The 18951-nt window shown below is 29.3% G+C and overlaps 1 protein-coding gene across 1 annotated transcript; it reads right to left on the bottom strand.

Annotated features, from left to right (window-relative positions):
- Nucleotides 1–11465: 11465 nt before the first annotated feature.
- Nucleotides 11466–14731, bottom strand: EMB2394 (Ribosomal protein L6 family). The gene is made up of 3 exons (XM_020349043.3): nt 14591–14731; nt 13263–13571; nt 11466–11913 (listed from the first exon to the last, which is right to left on the bottom strand). Exons 1-3 carry the CDS (start codon nt 14623–14625, stop codon nt 11577–11579), a joined length of 681 nt encoding a protein of 226 aa, XP_020204632.1. The 5' UTR covers nt 14626–14731; the 3' UTR covers nt 11466–11576.
- Nucleotides 14732–18951: the final 4220 nt, after the last annotated feature.

The following is an 18951-nucleotide window of genomic DNA, read 5'->3' as shown; positions in this document are numbered from 1 at the left end:
GTTCAATCTTTGGTTGTATATAGATGATGAATTTTAAAATTTAAAATGCTAAAAATTTGAATTGTTTTGATTTAAAATTTCTTCATTTTATAATTATTTTGATTAGATAAATTAATTTAAATTTCTTAAAGTTTAAAATTTTAATTTAGATAAGATAATTTAATTTTACCTTTGAAAAAAAATTGATATGTTTAAAATTTTGAAATGTTAATATTAAATTTTATTGAAAATAAACTTTAATCAAATTTTAAATATTTATAACAATAATCTTAAATATTTAATATAACACTGTGTGTTTTAGATTTTGTAAATTAATTATATGATTAATTGTTGATTTTTGTTAGTATTATTGTTTTAGAATGGAGTCAAGGGACTTTGTGGGTTAAGTTGTCTATGGGATAGTTGAGTTAGAGTTAAGTTGGTTCAAATTAATAAAAGGTATGTAAGATTTTTCTTAAGACATGAATCTTAAAGAGAAGTTAGTGAGAAAGTAGTCTGAAACTTGAGAGAATTTTCTCCTCTTTTTCTACTAAAACCATTCTCTTATCCTCCTTGTAGCTGATTAAGACTTGTTGATTAGGTGATTTGAAAGTTGTATGGAGTTGATTTTTCTCCTCTCCTCTTCTTGGTTCGGATCAACAAAAGGTAAGGAATAGGTCACTACATTAACTATAATTCAGTCATTACACAAACGAAATAGACAACAATTTTCCTAGGGTTATCATGTAACAGCTATATAGACAACCATATAAACTATCCATGTATAAGATAAAAAATAAATTGCTAAAAATAAAAACAGTTTTATGGTTATATATATGTCCTATACACATATACAATTTACTTCACAACATAACTATACGCAAAATAAGCTCTACTTGTCAATCAAGTTATTGATCAAGCTCAAGTAGAAGAAAAAATTTGTAAATATTTTGATGATTACTAATTTATTTTTTATATCCTTTTAAGTGATAAGAGTGCAAGTTATAATTTGTTATATGTTTTACCTTGTGCATGTTTTGCTTTGTGCATTAGCTAGGTGCTAAATCATTCTTAGTTTATGATTCTTCATTTAGAGTGATGATTTATGATATTTGTGAGGTTTAAAATTGGTTTAAAGAGAATCTAGTATGAAAAATTGAAGTATTGAGTTTTTACTCAAAATAATTGATTATCTCTAGTAATAATTGATTATTTGCTTTGTTTTTCAGTAACTTGTAAAACCTTGTTGTAATAATCAATTATATATCCAAATAATCAAATTATTTTAAAAGTGAACCTCTAGAATAATCGATTATCTTAAGAAATAATTGATTAAAGTGTTCTTTATGGATTTTCAGATTTGAGAAGAACAAAATAATCAATTATTTATAACAATAATGAATTATTTCAATCAGAAAACTCTATACAACATTTTTAATTCATTCTCAAAACTTAAAGGAGAATCGATGCTTTACAAAATTTGATCATTAAGTAAGCTTTAAGAAAAGTGTTTTCTTGAATGGAGGTTTGAAACCCTTTGTGGGAACCTCTAGCATGATCAATCGAGAGAGTGAATTGTCATCATCATCATCATCATCATCTACTTGAAGGATTGTGAATAAGTGGTTTAGGCTTGATACACCTATTCATTATTTTTCTATATTTCAGGTGATATTTTTCCTTAATCTTTTTGATTACTTGAGTAGGTTTCTCAAGAAAGACAGGTATCTTGTAGTGAGGTGCTAAAAGGGTGCTTTTGGGGTTCAAGAAGTTGCATCTTTAATTTGCTAAAGTGTTTTGCATGTGGTTGTGTGATTATAAAACTTTTTGAAATTAAAGAATACTGAAAATACTCAATCGAGTTAAGGATTAGATGTAGGTCACTAATGGAAGAGGTTGAACTAGTATAAATTGTTGTGCAAGTTTCTCTTACCCTTTAACTTGAGTTTACTTTCTTGTTAATCTAACTACAGGCTCATTAATATGTTTACTGTATCTTGAACATTGCATGTAGGGTAGTTAAAATCTTACTTGCATTAATAAGTGCTTTCAGCAATCCATTTCACTTTGGTTGAAAATCAATTGGTTCAATTGGAAAGTCACTAGGAAAGCTTTTATCTAAGAAAGTTAAAAAGAATTTTTAAAATCCAATTCACTTCTTATTGGATCAACCATCTTTTCTTAAAAAATGACTATATAAGACCTAGCTACTAATGAGTAACCTCAACAAAATAAGCCATCACTAGTATGGCTCGCCACCAAAGCAACCAACAAATCATGCTAATCCTGACCTACTCCCATACCAATGTATGATCATAGTAGTTTCCACCACAAGAAAAATACAAGGTAAGCTTGTGAAATGAAAATATCATACAATCACAACATCCATATCAACATGAATAACATAATAACAACATTGATTTCATCATACAACTTCAACATATCACCAATACTACTCACACGACTTACAACATATAAAAAATAACCCATCAATTGTAACTTAACAACATGTCATCACGCAATAATATACAACTAATTCGTCATCACGCATGTTAACTATGGAGATATCTTATAATAGAGGTGAATATTTTAAGTAGTTTGATCCTACCGAATTACAATGGTTGGTATAAAATCACAAACAACGATTGGCATGATGCTAGAAACAACAACTAGTATAAAACTAGAAACAACAATCAGATTGATTTATCATGTTTTTCCACTTAAACTATGAAGTCTAGTACTATTGTCAAGGTAGAATAGTTTAGATATGAGTTTACCACAACATTAGCTTCTAACACTAAGCCGCCGATGGGATTAGCCCACTGACTAGCCTTTAAATACTATGTTCTTCTAATACTTAGTTAAGGACTAAGTCCCCAACTTTGTATTTTACTCAATTGGTTGTCATTTTATACATGAATATTTTGACCTTACCCACAAACGGATACCACATAAAACCTAAAGGAGACAACTTAAAACAACCACCCTTTAGAATCTAGTGCACTTATTAAAGGGTTTCAATTGGATTCTCAAAGCACCGCAATGTATATTCACACAATGAGATATTTAAATTTCTAAATCCACTTTTAAGTTTTCTCTAATTTTTATGTATCTTAGCAAAGACATGTATCAATACTACATGCCTAACACAACTTAGCAACTTAATCAGATTAATGTCATATAACTTATACAACATCATCGTTTATTAACTTACCACTTTACAACATAAATATCATTATACAACATATCAACTTCCAACATAATAAACCATCATCATGTCATCTTAACCATATAACTTAATCAACATTTTTCATCATAACTAACTTAAAACATCATATTAATAACTGGCAATCCATGCCCAACATCATCCCCAAGATGTCTGGTGCCATTGAGATAGGGGGTTCCCTTGTCTCACCCACGTCCGACACTAAACTACCCATGCCTAGCATGGGTGAGGCAAAAAGTCTCCTCCTCTGTCATGCTTGACGTTACTAAACCTGTGCCCAATGTTAATTAGGTAGTGATCCATTGACTTGATCATGCTGAGCACCTAACCTTAGGGCTCAATGTCACCAAGTCACAGAATTCTCGAGTTCTCATGCTCGACACCACTTATTCCACACTCGATGTTACTAAGTCAAATGACTTCTCACTAATCCATGCCTAACGCTACCAATCTTGCACCCAATGTGATCAAGGTAAAGAGCCCCCTAACTTGAGCCATGTTTGACGTAATAAAGGCAGCTTGGCGTTATGCTCGTTTCTATACATAGCATAACCACCAAATGACTCAAAACCTGAAATCCAACCATCCAAAACAATATACAACACCACCTACAACATATATATACCATAAAAAACACCAAACCAACTAAAAAATACAACATGCATTTATTTATAATCCAAAATCATCACACTCAACTCATGAACAACTTCATGAACAACCAAAGAAAATCCAACCATTCATCAACTCATTTTTTCTAGTCAAAGAAAATCAACATTTGGATGGAATCCAACAACAAAATTAATACACAATCCAACAAATATGACAAGGCGTTTAAAAATGTAAAAGTTAAGTTTTGATAAAAATAAACTTGATGCTTAATTAACAATAAACTTCACCTCCCTTTCTCACACACATTAGTATCTAAAGTAAGACCTGTTTTTTTTTTTTACTTTTTTGTTGTTTGTTGTGTTCTATGTGTATTTTATAGGTGAGGATCATCTTGATGATGATGTCAGTCATAAGGTTTAGGTCTTGTGATATGCTTGTAGGTTGTGCTCTGATAGGACGTGACATAGCAATTATAGTTAGGATTTCCTATTTTGCTAGTTTCTTCATGTTTAAGACTTATGTCAGTTTCCTTAGTTGTAATGTCTTATTTACTTTCCTTCGTTAAAAGTGATGTTTTAAGATGTGATGATACCTTTATTTGAGAGGCTTTATGAATAATTTTCTTTTTGTTTAAAGTTATTTTGAACTCTTTTATCATCTCTTTTGTTATATGTATATATATTAGCATGTGGGGTAAAGAGTGCACATTATTCATTTTTGTCTTTAGATGCTTTTAATTAATTTTTTTCTCCTGAATTAATATACATTACTTTTTTAATAAAATAGTAGAGAGGAGATGACTCCTCCATAATTACTAGGTAAGGAGTCAATGACATGTTAAAATCTTTAGACCAAATACTATTGTTCACTTTTTATGGATATTCAAAATCACAGAAAGTGTCCAGTTTGATATAAGATTTAACATACTGGATTGAAAGTCGACTAAAGTTCATTAGAGGACTTAGTTTATGTCTTCCACCAACAAATCTTTTTGAAGAAATATGTCTACCAAGTAGAATTTTGATACTCTCAAAAAAATGTCAGACCCACGTCATGAAAGACACAAATTCAAAATCTCATATTTGACTATTTTGGTAACCAACCTGGATAATGTACATAACTTTTACATTTGGTTGCAAATTTCATATAAAATTAAAATTTACTATAAACTTAAAGAAATAAGTTTCAACTTTCAACCATAAATTACTTTGCCTTAAAAAAATGTAACTTAATTTATTTCTGAAAATTGAAATTAATTTTATAAAATCAACATCATCTAAAATGGAGTTTATAAAATTCTTATTTAAACTAAGACTAAAATTAACATAGATGTTCCAATTTCTCATTATTTCAAGACTAGAATTAAAAATATTTATTTTTCTCGGTGATATATATTTGGAGCCCATTAAATGATATCAGGACACGAGTGACATTCTTTGCACTTGATATTATTATTGACTAAAGTTAATACTATTTCATATGATGTTTTTACATAAAAGTCTTAAGATATTTATTCAACTTAAATAAGCTTGGAAAGCATAAATAGTTAAAAATTATTTATATTATAAATGTTCTTGATGCAAAAGTAAAAAAAAAATCAAATTAAAATTAAAATTAAAATTTTTATGAAAGAAAATAAAATCCTGTTTTGAATATAATTCACAAGTAAATATATTTGTCGAAATACCTATTGATTAAATGGTTCATCTTCAAATCATAAACTATTTGATTAATAGTAAACGAAAAAGAATATTTTTTCATATCTTTTATATTCGTATTTTCATTGGATAATTTATTGTCTTTTATCTACTTAAATTCATTTGATATAAAATTCTGAATTTTCTACTAATATAATTGTATAATTATTATTTATTTTACATTAATAGGAGGTTATTTTTTTATACTTTTAATTAATTAAAGAAATTTTAAAAAATATTTTAGAGACGTTCCATGATTATGAATGTTTTTAATTAAATAATAAATATTTTTAAAAATTATTTTGTATAATATTTATTAAAAATATATATATTTTTATCATATTTTGTTATAATAAGTATTTGGAAAAAAAATAAATATTTTATTACAATTGTTTATATATTTTATTTTAATTATAATTATGTTGAAAAAATATATTTATTATATATATAATAATTATTAATTATTTTATTTTTTTATAATTATTTGAGTTGATTTTAATATTTATTTTTATTTGTATATGTATGTGTGCATGTTTAGGGTTTAAGGTTTTAATTAATTAAAGAAATTTTATAAAATATTTTAGATACGTTTCATGATTATTAACGTTTTTAATTAAATAATAAATATTTGTAAAAAAATATTTTGTATAATATTTATAAAAAATATATATTTTATGATATTTTGTTATAATAAGTATTTAGAAAAAAATAGATGTTTTATTATAATTGTTTATATATTTTATTTTAATTATAATTATGTTAGGAAAATATATTTATTATATATATATATATATATATTAATTATTATATTTTGTTATAATTATTTGAGTTGGTTTTAATATTTGTTTTTATTTGTATATGTATGTGCGTGTGTGTGTTTAGGGTTTATATATATATATATATATATATATATATATATAATAAGGTTTTATAATTAAGCATTTTATTTGTTGATTGATTTATTAAGGAGAAGGGAATTTGGAACTATAGTCAAGTGTTTTAACTAAAAGGTTAAATAGGGGTTAAGTTTTTAAAAGGAAAATTTTTTTATTAGACTCTTTTCATGTTTTCTTTTCACGTACGTTTTTATGTTTCAAAGCTTAGAGAATCGGAGAGTGAAGGAAACCACTCTAGAGTTGTAAGATTGTCTTCTTCTACTCATTAAGGTAAAGGGAGAGTGAGAAAACTCGTTCTAGTGTAGAATTGGCCCCCAATCTTGTCTTTGTTATATGTCTATGTATAAGCAATTTTTTTTCAAATGTGTCTTTATCTTCTTTGTTTCTCTTTATATGTTCTTATTGAAGTAATTAGTGTGTGTGTTGCTAACTTTTGAGTTTGACTTATAATTGTATATTTTGGTGTTCAGGGGTTCCTATGAAAAATCCTAAGAGAATGCATTAGTGGTTGTATGAGGAGATGACTTGAGTATGTATTTATGTGTAAATTGTACCTTTTAGAAGAGTAACGTAACCTCTAGAGTGTTTTTACCAGTTGGATTTGGGTTAAAGGTGTTTAGGAATGGTGTAGGGAAGGTTAAAGATCCATAAACAATATATTTTCACGTTTGGGACTATCGTATTTCGCTTCAAGCGACCATAGTCTTGCTCTAAGAGAATTGATTTTGTTTCAAGTGACCTTATAGTGTATTTGGATGAGGAATTTTACAAATTTAAGGAATTTTAAATTCTTGGTATTTAAATTACTTTGATTTCAATTTCTATCATTCTTAAAATATTTTGTTTGGATAAGTCAATTCAAATTTATCAAATTTTAAATTATTGGGTTGGATATGATAATTTAATTTCACCATGGTAAAATTAATTTTACAAATATACTTATATGTTGAGATTTTTAAATTAAATTTTATAAAAGTAAACATTAGCTAATTTTTAAATATTTAATAAGTTTAACAATTAATATTAGATAATATTTAATAATTTTAAAAATATTTTTGACTATTCAATAATTAAAAATATGAAGAGATAAGAGATAAGATAAAATATATAAGTGAAATAAGAAGAAGAAAAAAATATGAGAAATTTCAAATTCTCACTTTTTTTGGAGAATTTAAAATTCTACTATTTCAAATAATTTCACAAATGCTTGAATTTCAAATTTCTTATAAATTCTCCATCCAAACAAGGTATTTTACCTCAAAGAATTTGAAATTCTTCAAATAAATGAATTACTTCATTTAAATTCCTCATCCAAACACACTATTAGGCTTGCTCAAACGAATCCTGACAAAGAGTTTCGAGTAACACTCACTTTGGGTGCATTTTACCTTACTCCAAGTGAGCTAATCTTGCTTAAGCAATATATTGGCTTGCTTAGACAAGTAAATGGCACAATTGGATTTTGTGATTTTCATAAAAGTTGTAGCCCTAGATGTTAGCTTTTAAATGTCGTTAGAATCACCTAAAAAAGAGGTTTATAACTAAAATTATGATCAAATTAGTGAGTAAAAGATAGATTGTCAAAATTAGGCTGAAATGTTGCAATTTTGTATTTTTAAAAAATAGTAGATGGAAGAATTAGATCTTGTGGTAAATATATAAGTTATAGATAATTGTCTTAGCTTTATAAGAAAATTAAGATCAATTTGAAATCATATACATAACTCTAGATAAGGTGTTTGGACTACACAATGTCTTAGAAGATTAAGTAATAAAAATGTAGTTTGTGAATGGTGATAATCAATATTTAAGTTTTGGATCCTATGAATGGTTTGAGGTACTTATATCAATGTTTAAGAAGGATAAATCATGATAAAAAACAATTGTTAAAAAGTTATGATGTAAGTTGATTGTTAATGACTTGAGGTGTTTTGATGATAGTGATGTTCAAGAGCTTGATGTGAGTTATGATGTAAGTTGATCATTAATGACTTGAAGTGTTTTGTTGATAACGATGTCTATGGACTTAATGTGTGATATTGATAAGGTTGCTAGTCTAGTTAAGCTATTGATTTAAATACTAAGTGACATTGATCTCTTAGTGACTATGGTCAAGGTGTTAACGTATGATTAAACAATCTCATAATGATTCTACCTTGAGGTGTATAAGATGATGTTGTGTAATCATTGTACTATTTAATGTTGATAATTGGTTGTAGTGTGCTAGTATGCTATTGATATGATATATTATGAGTTATGTGCGAATTGATTGATGTGCTTTGGCATTAATATAAATGATATGTATGGATCTTGTGAGGGTCATATGATGAGAAGTCTAAGCGAGGTTTAACCATGATATGATATGATAAGACATGTGATGTGTGAAATGTTACGTGCAGAGCTTATTTGACATGCATCATATGCATAAAAATATTTTTAAGGATAGGATATAGAATACATTATCAGGAAAAGCCCCTTATGTAAAACCTTGGGGATTAGTCATTGGGGATGGCGTGGTTTAAAAGTCTTAGTATCGTATTTTGTATGCATGAAATGTATCTTGCACAGCTTAACTATCCCGACTAGGCCCTAGTAGTATGTCCTCCTAATATCTCATGTTTTGCTAACAGCAATGCACAAGTAATGTGTGATACTTTTATTAGTGTCACATGCATCATAATATGTATTATGTATTCATTGCATAATGTATTATAATGTTATGTGTTATTATTTATTATGCTATGAATGAACCAAGTGTGATAATGACATTTATCTATGTATGTTATGTCTTGTTGTACGCTTGTTTGTGTTTGGTTATCCGATGACATTCTTACACTGTGAGCTAGAGTGAAATTTTTCTCACTCTCTTGCTTGTTTGTTGTTGTTCTTGTGAGTTTTGCAAGTGGCATTAACATGGTGATGAATATGTTGGCGATGAGCTTAGGTTTTATGAGGGGTGCTCTAATAGGACATATAACATCAGGACATAGTTAGGATTAAATTAGGAGTCTATTTCGTATTATTAAAATTGAAAGGGTGGGTTTTAATTCCTTTGTAATTTCATTATTTTCATTAAATTAGTTTATGTTAACAATGTGATTCTCTCTACTTAGATGGATTTTAAATTCATTATTTTACAGGAAGTATTTCAGTTTCATATTATTTATGTTTTATGGTATGTAGGATAGAGGGTGTCACATTAAATATAGGTTCGTTTGTTTAAACTTAAAAATAAGTGTTTCTTAACAAATACTTCTAAAAAAAATAACTCTTTAAAAATAAGAGTTGTTTTTTGAAAAAAAGCAAAAAATTATTTATTTTTAAAAAGTTTAGACAATATATCAAAAAATAATTAAAAAATGTGTTTGTTTTATTAAAAAAAATTTATAAGAAAAAAGTTTAAATAAACAGACTATTTATATGAATAAGATTATACACAATAAAGAAATAAAAAAAAGAATAAAATTGTTTGAAAATGAAAACAAGAGCAAAGATAAAATGAAAGGAAAAAAAAAAACTACAAATCTTAATGATTTGCAAAAATAACTATTCTTAGAAGATCTCATGTTTGTAGATTGCCCTAAATATTACTGTTAATAAATAAGTTTGAACAATTCTTTCAAAATGATTTTTTGATAAACTAAATGTAGCCCTTATATCACTTTTAATAAATAGATTTAAATGATAGCATTGACTTATTAATAAATCATTCGTCCCATTTGTTTTGAAATTGGATAAACTTAATTTAATAACTAATTTAATCCATTGAATGTAATTAAAATATGTTAAAATTAATACCAATCTCCATCATATATTTTATATTATAGGTGTTTTTCAAAGAGATCTCTTGTCAAACCATTATATATCTTTAAAAAAGAAGGTAGCCTTTGACCCCGAAAAGAAAAGATGACACCCTACCAAAAGATAAGTGAGGAAGAAAGTAAATGCCTGAAAAGTAGCCCCGCTAAGTGCAGTTACTTTTTGAGTTTGGCTCCCTCAATTTTTTCCATTAATAGTTTTCGCATTAATAAGGTTCCAAGCTTGGACATGAATTATCACTGAAAATACCACTTTATTTTTGTAAGGACATCTCCGATGAAAGCAACTCATTTGAGTTACTTCATGTATTGGAAAATAAAAAAAATGGTCTCTAGTGTGCCATATCAGCATTAAGCAATTCAAATCATTTGAGTTACTTCATGTATTGGAAAATAAAAAAAATGGTCTCTAGTGTGCCATATCAGCATTAAGCAATTCAAATAGAAATTTACTACAATGGTAAAAAATTTTAAGAAATTTAACTTTTATAATTTTTTTTAAATCATTTATGAACCAAATTAAATTTTTTATTAAAAAGAACAGTTACACTACAATAAAAGAAAATAAATTATGAGAAAAAATACACAATACAATCAATGGATAATTTTTTAATTTTTTATTTCTTGTTTCTTTAAAACGTCTCTTTTTCTTCTTCTTCCTGAGAGGTTCTTTTCATTTTTCTTCCTCCTTCCTTTTCTTCCAACTCCTCCTTCAAACTCCTTCTGCCACCGTCGCCGCCGGCGGGCGCACCAGGTCAGCCAGAATGTCTACCCGCGGCTAAACGTCCACCTGCGCGCCTCCGTTGTCCAACCGCGCGCCTCCGCCGTACAACCACCGCCTCACCACCGCGCCTCCTTCAGTTCACAAAAGTAAGGAACGGTTACTTCAATAAGCAACCCTCTCTCCTTTGCAAGAAATTCTTGCTGCCACGTCACACATCTCCAATAGTAAGAAACTGAGGTCGGAAGCAACTCCCATTGGAGTTGCTTTAAGTGTCGACTTGATAAAAAAAATTATACTTTCTTATTAAACAAAAAAAAAAAAAAAAAAAGCCACTCAATTTCCCAAATGATGCGCAGCCATCCTTAGTGCATGTTTCTCGTAGATATTTATCTCAGGATGACAAAAAAATGGCTTTTGAGCACACACATGATAGATTTATATATTATCATGCTCACACTATAATGACAGTTATTGATTGCTATACTTTTGAATATCATAAGCATAAGTGACTCAAGCTTATCTCAATGAATATGAATTTCTTTTACTTGGTATATTTAACATTTCCATAACTAACAAATGAGGCAAAACAACAGGAGATAAATGAAAAAGCAAAACTGAAATCCCCCATCACTTCTTCTTTCCTGCTTTTCCTTCCTTTCTCCTTACAACTTCATCAGCATATTTGACACCCTTTCCTTTGTATGGCTCTGGGGGTCTCCACTTCCTAATAGAAGCAGCAAACTGGCCAACCTCAGATTTGTCATATCCACTAACTGTGATTCTGGTGTTTTCTTCCACCTTCACTTTGAGGCCATTAGGGATTGTCATCTTAACAGGATGGGAAAATCCGAGATTCAGCACGATATCGTTTCCTTCTACCGTTGCACGATAACCAACGCCAACAAGTTGAAGTTTCTTTTCAAAACCTTTAGATACTCCAACCACAAGGTTGTCTGTAAGCGTCCTGAAAACATTTGTTTGCAAACCACACGAGTCAAGTATGAATATATAGACAACTGAAATGTTATTAGAATTGAGATGATGAGCACTGCTTAAGCTTTCAAAGGTTAAATTAATGATTCTACTCACACATGAAATGATGAATTGATGATGATGATAATGATCACTATACAACAACAAAACTAACAACAATTATAGCACTATGTCAAGCCAAAAGATAACAAGTGTTCTTTTGCCCCAACAAACAAAAAAGTGAATGATGAGCATCTGCAAAATGTATTGCACAAATTTGATTAGTTTCAAGATTATTCACAAATGCAGGCATAAATCTAATTTAAACCGTTTGGGGCACTTTTATATCTCAAGCTCAATAACAAGAAATAACGCAATCTCTGAACTACCAGGTTAATTGTAAAAGTTAATTGCACTGAGAGTGGGATCAATGTTCTCACCACCAGCTATAAAAAGCTGCAAATAACACAAGCTTTTCATCAAATTACAGAAATGACAAGAAAAAGGAAGGGGGATGGAGAGTGAGGGACCATCAAAATGGAAATTTTCAAACGAACATAATGGAACCTTATCCCGAACATGATTAGTTAATGCTTGTTGTAGAAGGGTCTAGTAAAAGAACAAGAACCATAAAGGTTCCAAAACCCAAGATATTCTCTGAATTTATAAACATTGAATATTCTAAACAGAATATCATTTTAATTGGTATCAACTGGAGAGTTTATTTCCAGGATTTGAAACTACGACTTTCAGGTCACAAGGCAACAAGCCAACAACTTTCTGTTGTATCATTGCTCGCCCTTGCAACACAAAAAATCTAATCAGATAATAAATTTTAATAAAATAGTTTCTTGAAAACAAATAAGTTATCAAAGATATATTGAAGATCACAATATTCCCAAATAATATAATTAACATAAACCACTAAATTATCATGATGAAAAAGAATACTGCCTAATTGACAAGCTCGTCCATCATGCATCACTACTTTCCTGTCTTATCTCTTAAGTAATTAACATCATACTAACTACCAACATCTAGCTCAAATAATTTATTGCCATGACTCACGAAGCAACACCAACAAATGAATAATAAGCTATAAATTTACAACTATCATTATGCTACAAACATTGGCACGTATTCCTCAGACAATGGCAACATCTCCTATTTCCTATAATCAAATAATGTTTTCTTCCAATTTCTTTTGAGTTTGTTAAGAAAATAGTTTTGAAATAATCCAACGTTCAAATTCCATTAGCATGTATTAAGACAAAATGGAAATGTAATACTCCCAAATCCTAATTTTTAAAAGGAAAAAGAAAAGGTCAATAAATGAAGTACCTAAAAAGCCCATGCATTTGATTGGCCCTTCTGGTTTCAACTGCCTTTCTTACTCTTAGAGTCCCTGAATCTTCCCTCTCAACCAGCACTTCTCGAGGATATGTTAATGCAAGTTCCCCCAAAGGACCTTTCACTTGTATATCCTGTCCTTCCAATTTGACTGTAACATTGGATGGCACAGCAATTGGTTGCTTCCCAATTCGTGATTCCTTACATTCCACAGTCTTTCTAATCAAACCAACATGAGCACCAGGAACACTTGAAACTCTAAGCTTATTTGTCTCACCCACAAAAACAGACTTCAAATTGCTGAAATAGGATGGTAAATGGCTAGTGAGATTTCTCAAACTAATAGAACATTTATTTTGAGTTAAAGGAGCTTTCCATTAACCAAGAAGTTATATTAATAATATGAACACTTTAAAAGAAAAATAGATATAAACCAAAAAAATAAAATAAAATCAAGAGTCCTTTAAATAGACATAGCCCATTTAACTCGATTTTCTCCTTAAATTTGGAACTTATATTCCACTTCATAGCCTTGTAATCAATGTTAAAATACAATTTTGAGGAAATGTAAAGCGCGACATTCAACTAGAACATAAGGCATGTCTCACATCAAGATGTTTGTATAAAAGCAATCAATGAAGTGGCCGCAAACAATAATCTCTCAAAATCCTTTCGGTCAACAGCAAAAGCATGAATACATTCCTATGAATAATTTCATCAAGAATTCCCTGTTGGACTACTAAGCAAGCATGCTCATTAAACTTCTCTTCAAACCTACACATGCCACTTGCAATATAAAAACCAAATTCACAATCATTATTCTTCAAAGACTCACTATACCACTAACAAGCATTTCATCAAATACCCTCACTGCAACACCCACTTCATTGAATTCCAAGCACATAATAACAAAATTATCATTATTATCATCATCCACTAGCAAACCATTTTGAAAACCAGATTCAATCAAAGACCCACAAATTGCTTGAGCCAGCAAACAATTCTTCAGACCCAATTAATACTTGAAGGACTCAGCTCCACTCATGTGGAAGAAAACCACATTTACATGGTGAAAAAATGAGAGAGTCCAGAACAGTGGGGTTTCTCAAAGTTTGAAACTTTGTGAGCTCTTATGATAAAGGGAGCTGAATCCCGTAATGGGTGTTTTTACTTTGATGTGATGCAACATTTGAAACCCATATAACCATTACTGAAGAGTGCAATGTAACACTGGTGGAGCTCCAAAACACGGGGAATTAAGAAAGTGAAGTAGCCTAAGTGAAGCAAAGAAGAGAAAGAGTAAGATTTAAGAGCTTGACCTGATACGAAAAGAGGAGGTAACCGAGGAAGCCATTGTTACAAGGTTGTTCCAACAAGAACAAAAGAAGAAAGCCTTATCCAAGGAGGAACCTCAGCACCTGTTATCTGCTACGGTGGCTTGATCGGAATTTTTTTTTTTTTTTTTAATAAAAACGTTATCGGTTATTGTTGGAATTTAAGGTTGTGGTCCAAGAAATGTTGATGGGGGTAACGCTTATTGGGTATTGGATAATACCTTTTGGGCCCCAAAGCCCAATATCAGTTTAAGCTTGAGCGATCCTTCCAATGAAACAATGGGGTCATTTGTATTGTGTATGTCAATTTTTTTTTTAATTGAGTAATAACTCTACTTGATTGTCAGAAAGATTAGAACATCACACGTTTGTATTTTTTCGAAAATTATAATCTAAAATAATTTATAGAAAAATATAACATTTATTATTCATCTTTGTGGAAGAACATATATTTTATATGTATACGAGTATGATATAATAACATTTATTTTAAAAGAGTATATTGAGAGTGTAAATATTTTTTTCTTTATCAAAAATAACTATGTTCAAAAATGTAATATCATTATAAGAAATTAAATTCTTCTTCCAAATATATGATGGAACTGTATATCTAAAACTCAAATTCAAGATATTAATTAAATTTAAAAAAAAATCACATCAGTTGATTTACATGTGTGATCATAAAATATAAATGTTATTTTATATTATCATTTTGCCATAAAATATATGTATAATAAAATTATTAACGTACTGTAATAATTAATTTAAAACTCGTGCTTATAGTAATTTCTAATTAATTATTGTATAAAAATCTTTATAATGATTATGTATCAAAATTAAACTTGCAAAACTAGTGTAGTATAATGGCTCAATGTTGGAAGAATCAAATAGACTTACTTTTTAAAGGATCAAGAGAATGGTACGTTTCCCAATGAAGATTAAGAAGCTTCTCTAACCTTTTATAAGCGTAGTCTACACATTGAGCAATCCAATGAGAGTATACACTATCCTAAGGCCTATGTGGAGTAGTAGAGTCCATTGTGGACGTGATGGATCATACTTTGTGATTCAATTTTGAACTTCTCCATATCCTAATAAACGGAGAGATCCTATTAATTAGGATATGTGAACTTAGATAGGGGTTATAGATTTTTCATGATAACACGTATGGTAAGTGCGTGTATAAAAGAAAAGTTATGGAAAGATATAAAAAATGAGATAATAGATTATGCTTTTGTAAGAGCTAATTAAGAAGACACTTTTTGAGTTGCTTCTTGAATGAATGTTAAGTAATAAAGTAGATTTTGCCAAGTTGGCTAGGTTCTTGGTTTGAGAGTAACTAGCAGAGCTATTGCTGGATACTACCCAACTTTATACTTTAAAAAATATGCCAAGTCCCTCCCTCCTTCAATACACATACTTTTCTCTGCTTTGTTAACTTCTTTATGCTCATAAAATTTGTTTCTACATGATGATAGTCTTCAACTGTATCGTGTGTACTTGGCTCCTTTCATCACATGCAGAAATATGGTTTTACAGAGAAAATGGTCTGTGAACACAGAAAGGTAACAACAAAGTGTTGTTCCTTTAATTTGAAAGTGTATTTTTAAGATATGCCTTTATAAAGAAAGATATAATAAAAATAGTGGGAGGATTGAATTACCTTTATACAATATCATAACAGTTGAATTTTTTAAGTTCCTGAGCAAATAAAAAATTATGATATCCTCTATTATTTAAGTATTTTTTTTAATCTTTTATTCTAAAATTATTAGGATATCAAAAATATTTTTAAGATCATTCATAGTAAATGTATCTCATTTAGTATATCATTTTTTTAGTAATTCATCTTGTAATCACTTCTTAGGTTATTTCATGTTTTTAGAACATAAATATCTAATGAACTATATATATTATGTTGTCCAACACGAATATGTTAATTTTTATCATTAAAATTTAATACATTCAATTTTATTATGATAATTATTTTCATATTCACCATTTCCAACTAAAATATTAAATTTTTCATCATTTTTATACAATTCATCATTCTTAAAAGTTTTAGCTTTAGAATCTAGATTATCTAAATTTGCATCATTTTGAAGAAAAATTATAGGATGTTTAACAAAAAATTATCAAAAACACCCTTTTGAGAATCAATATCAATTTCAATTATTTTTTTTTTCATTTTAGATAACCAGAATGTTATTTTCTATGCAATATGTTCAAACTCAAATAATTAGAAAAGTATATAAAAAAAACTAAATTATAATATATGATTCAAATTATGGGTCTTTAATGAGTAAATGTCAATGAAATGAAACAATAATAGCTAATTATATATTTTTAAACCTTTATCTTGAACTCTCAATTTGTTATTATGGAAGAAAAAAATTAACAATTATCAAGAAATTTGTGGTGGCTAACAGATAGAGATTTTTAATCTGATTCTGAGATTCTAATATAGCATAAGAGATAACAATTAAGAGAATAAAAAAAAAAAAAATATATATATATATATATATATATATAAAAGGAAAGATCATCCTTATTTATTAATAATAAAAGAAATATAGGATATGAAAATTAAAAAAATAATTCAATAATACATATAATATTATATAGCACACTTTCCTTTTTATATTTAACATCATCAATTTATTTCCTAAATTACAAGTACATTTTTATTGTAAAATAAAATAATTGCATACCAATTTTATTTTATATTTATATAAATTAAAAATAAGAATTGGTGTCCTCTGAAAATGAAACTCTACGCAGTTGTCCATCCAGACCGTGCTCAAATAAGTATATTACGTCACCCCCTTTTACTAGTAGAAAATAAGTATATTACGTCACCCCTTTTACGTCGGAAATACGAAAATCCGACGTAAAAAAAATGCGGTGGCATTTTTGTAATTTTTGCGAACTTTTTTACGTCGCACCTGGTAAGGTCCGACGTAAAAAGTCCAATCTACGTCGCACCTTCCCAGGTGCGACGTAAAAAGTCCAATCTACGTCGCACCTTCCCAGGTGCGACGTAAAATTTACGTCGCACCCTACCAGGTCCGACGTAAAAAAGACGCAAATTTGAATAAGAGAGCGCGAGGCACACCGCGCGCATTCACTTTTCATTTTTTTCTCTGTAAACCCTCTTCCTCTTCGTTGTGTAAATCCCTCCGCCTCCTACTCCTTCGGTCCTTCCTTCCTTATAATTTTTCTATCATTCAGTCTCCGTTCATACGACAAAAACAAGCAGTTTGCGTTCATACGACTAAATGTGTATTTTGAACTTATTATGTGTGTTTCTTTATATATTTTGAGTAGGAACAACCAGTGGCTGAAGCCAAGCCTGAGGAGAACAGAGAAGAGAAGCGATTCTGGGAAGAAAAGCGATTTCTGGGAGGAAAACGCAGAAGAAAAGCGATTTCTGGGAAGCAGAACGGGCCGTTCTGCAAGGAGAACGGCCCGTTCTGCAAGGAGAACGGCCCGTTCTGCAAGGAGAACGGCCCGTTCTGCAAGGAGAACGGCCCGTTCTCCAAGCAGTATGGGCCGTTCTCCAAACAGAATGCCCCGTTCTGCAAGTAGAACGGGCCGTTCTCCAAGCAGAACGGGCCGTTCTGCTGCATTATTTTTCTTTTTTTTTTTAAAATTTTTACGATTTTTTACGTCGGACCTGGGTATGTCCGACGTAAATTTACGTCGGTTTTTTACCCCCGACGTAAATTTTACGTCTCCCGCTTCTACGTCGCACGTTTCCCTGACGTAAAAACCCCTAAATAACCGACGTAAAAAGGGTATTTTGTACTAGAATTATAATGCAAATTCAAACACTAGTAGTGAGAATTAGAGTAATATAAACAACATTTTAAATTTGAACTTTGTTACAGTGAATATAATTTTTATAATAAGAAAAATATAATGTAAAAATTTTATATTGTTAATCAGTCAGAAATAACTGATACTATATATGAATATTAATATAATTATCGTAAAAGATAAGAAATTTATAATATATGATAGTTTTAAGGTGCATATATAACCTTTTTCTTTTTTTCTTTTTTCTTTTTTTATATTTAAATAATAGAATTTGGTGTTCATTTGATGAAGCTTTATGTATGCAGTATGCAGAATTTAAACACAGCGCTTTAATGGTTTGATTTTAATATATTTTCGTTTTGTTCGCATGAATTGTACTTTTTGTGAAAGAAGCTCTTATGAAGAATATCTAAAATCAGCTTTACTCCATAAGATTGTTACCTGCCTTTTTCGTTTTGATTTCGAAAGTGCATTTTAACAAGTGGTCCAACGACAAATAGCAACTATTAATCACTTTAATTTTTTTA

This window comes from Cajanus cajan, chromosome 1 (assembly GCF_000230855.2).
Source record: "Cajanus cajan strain Asha chromosome 1, NIPB_CcT2T_4, whole genome shotgun sequence".
Classification (NCBI taxonomy): Eukaryota; Viridiplantae; Streptophyta; class Magnoliopsida; order Fabales; family Fabaceae; genus Cajanus; species Cajanus cajan.
This window is presented reverse-complemented; position numbering and strand designations above follow the sequence as displayed.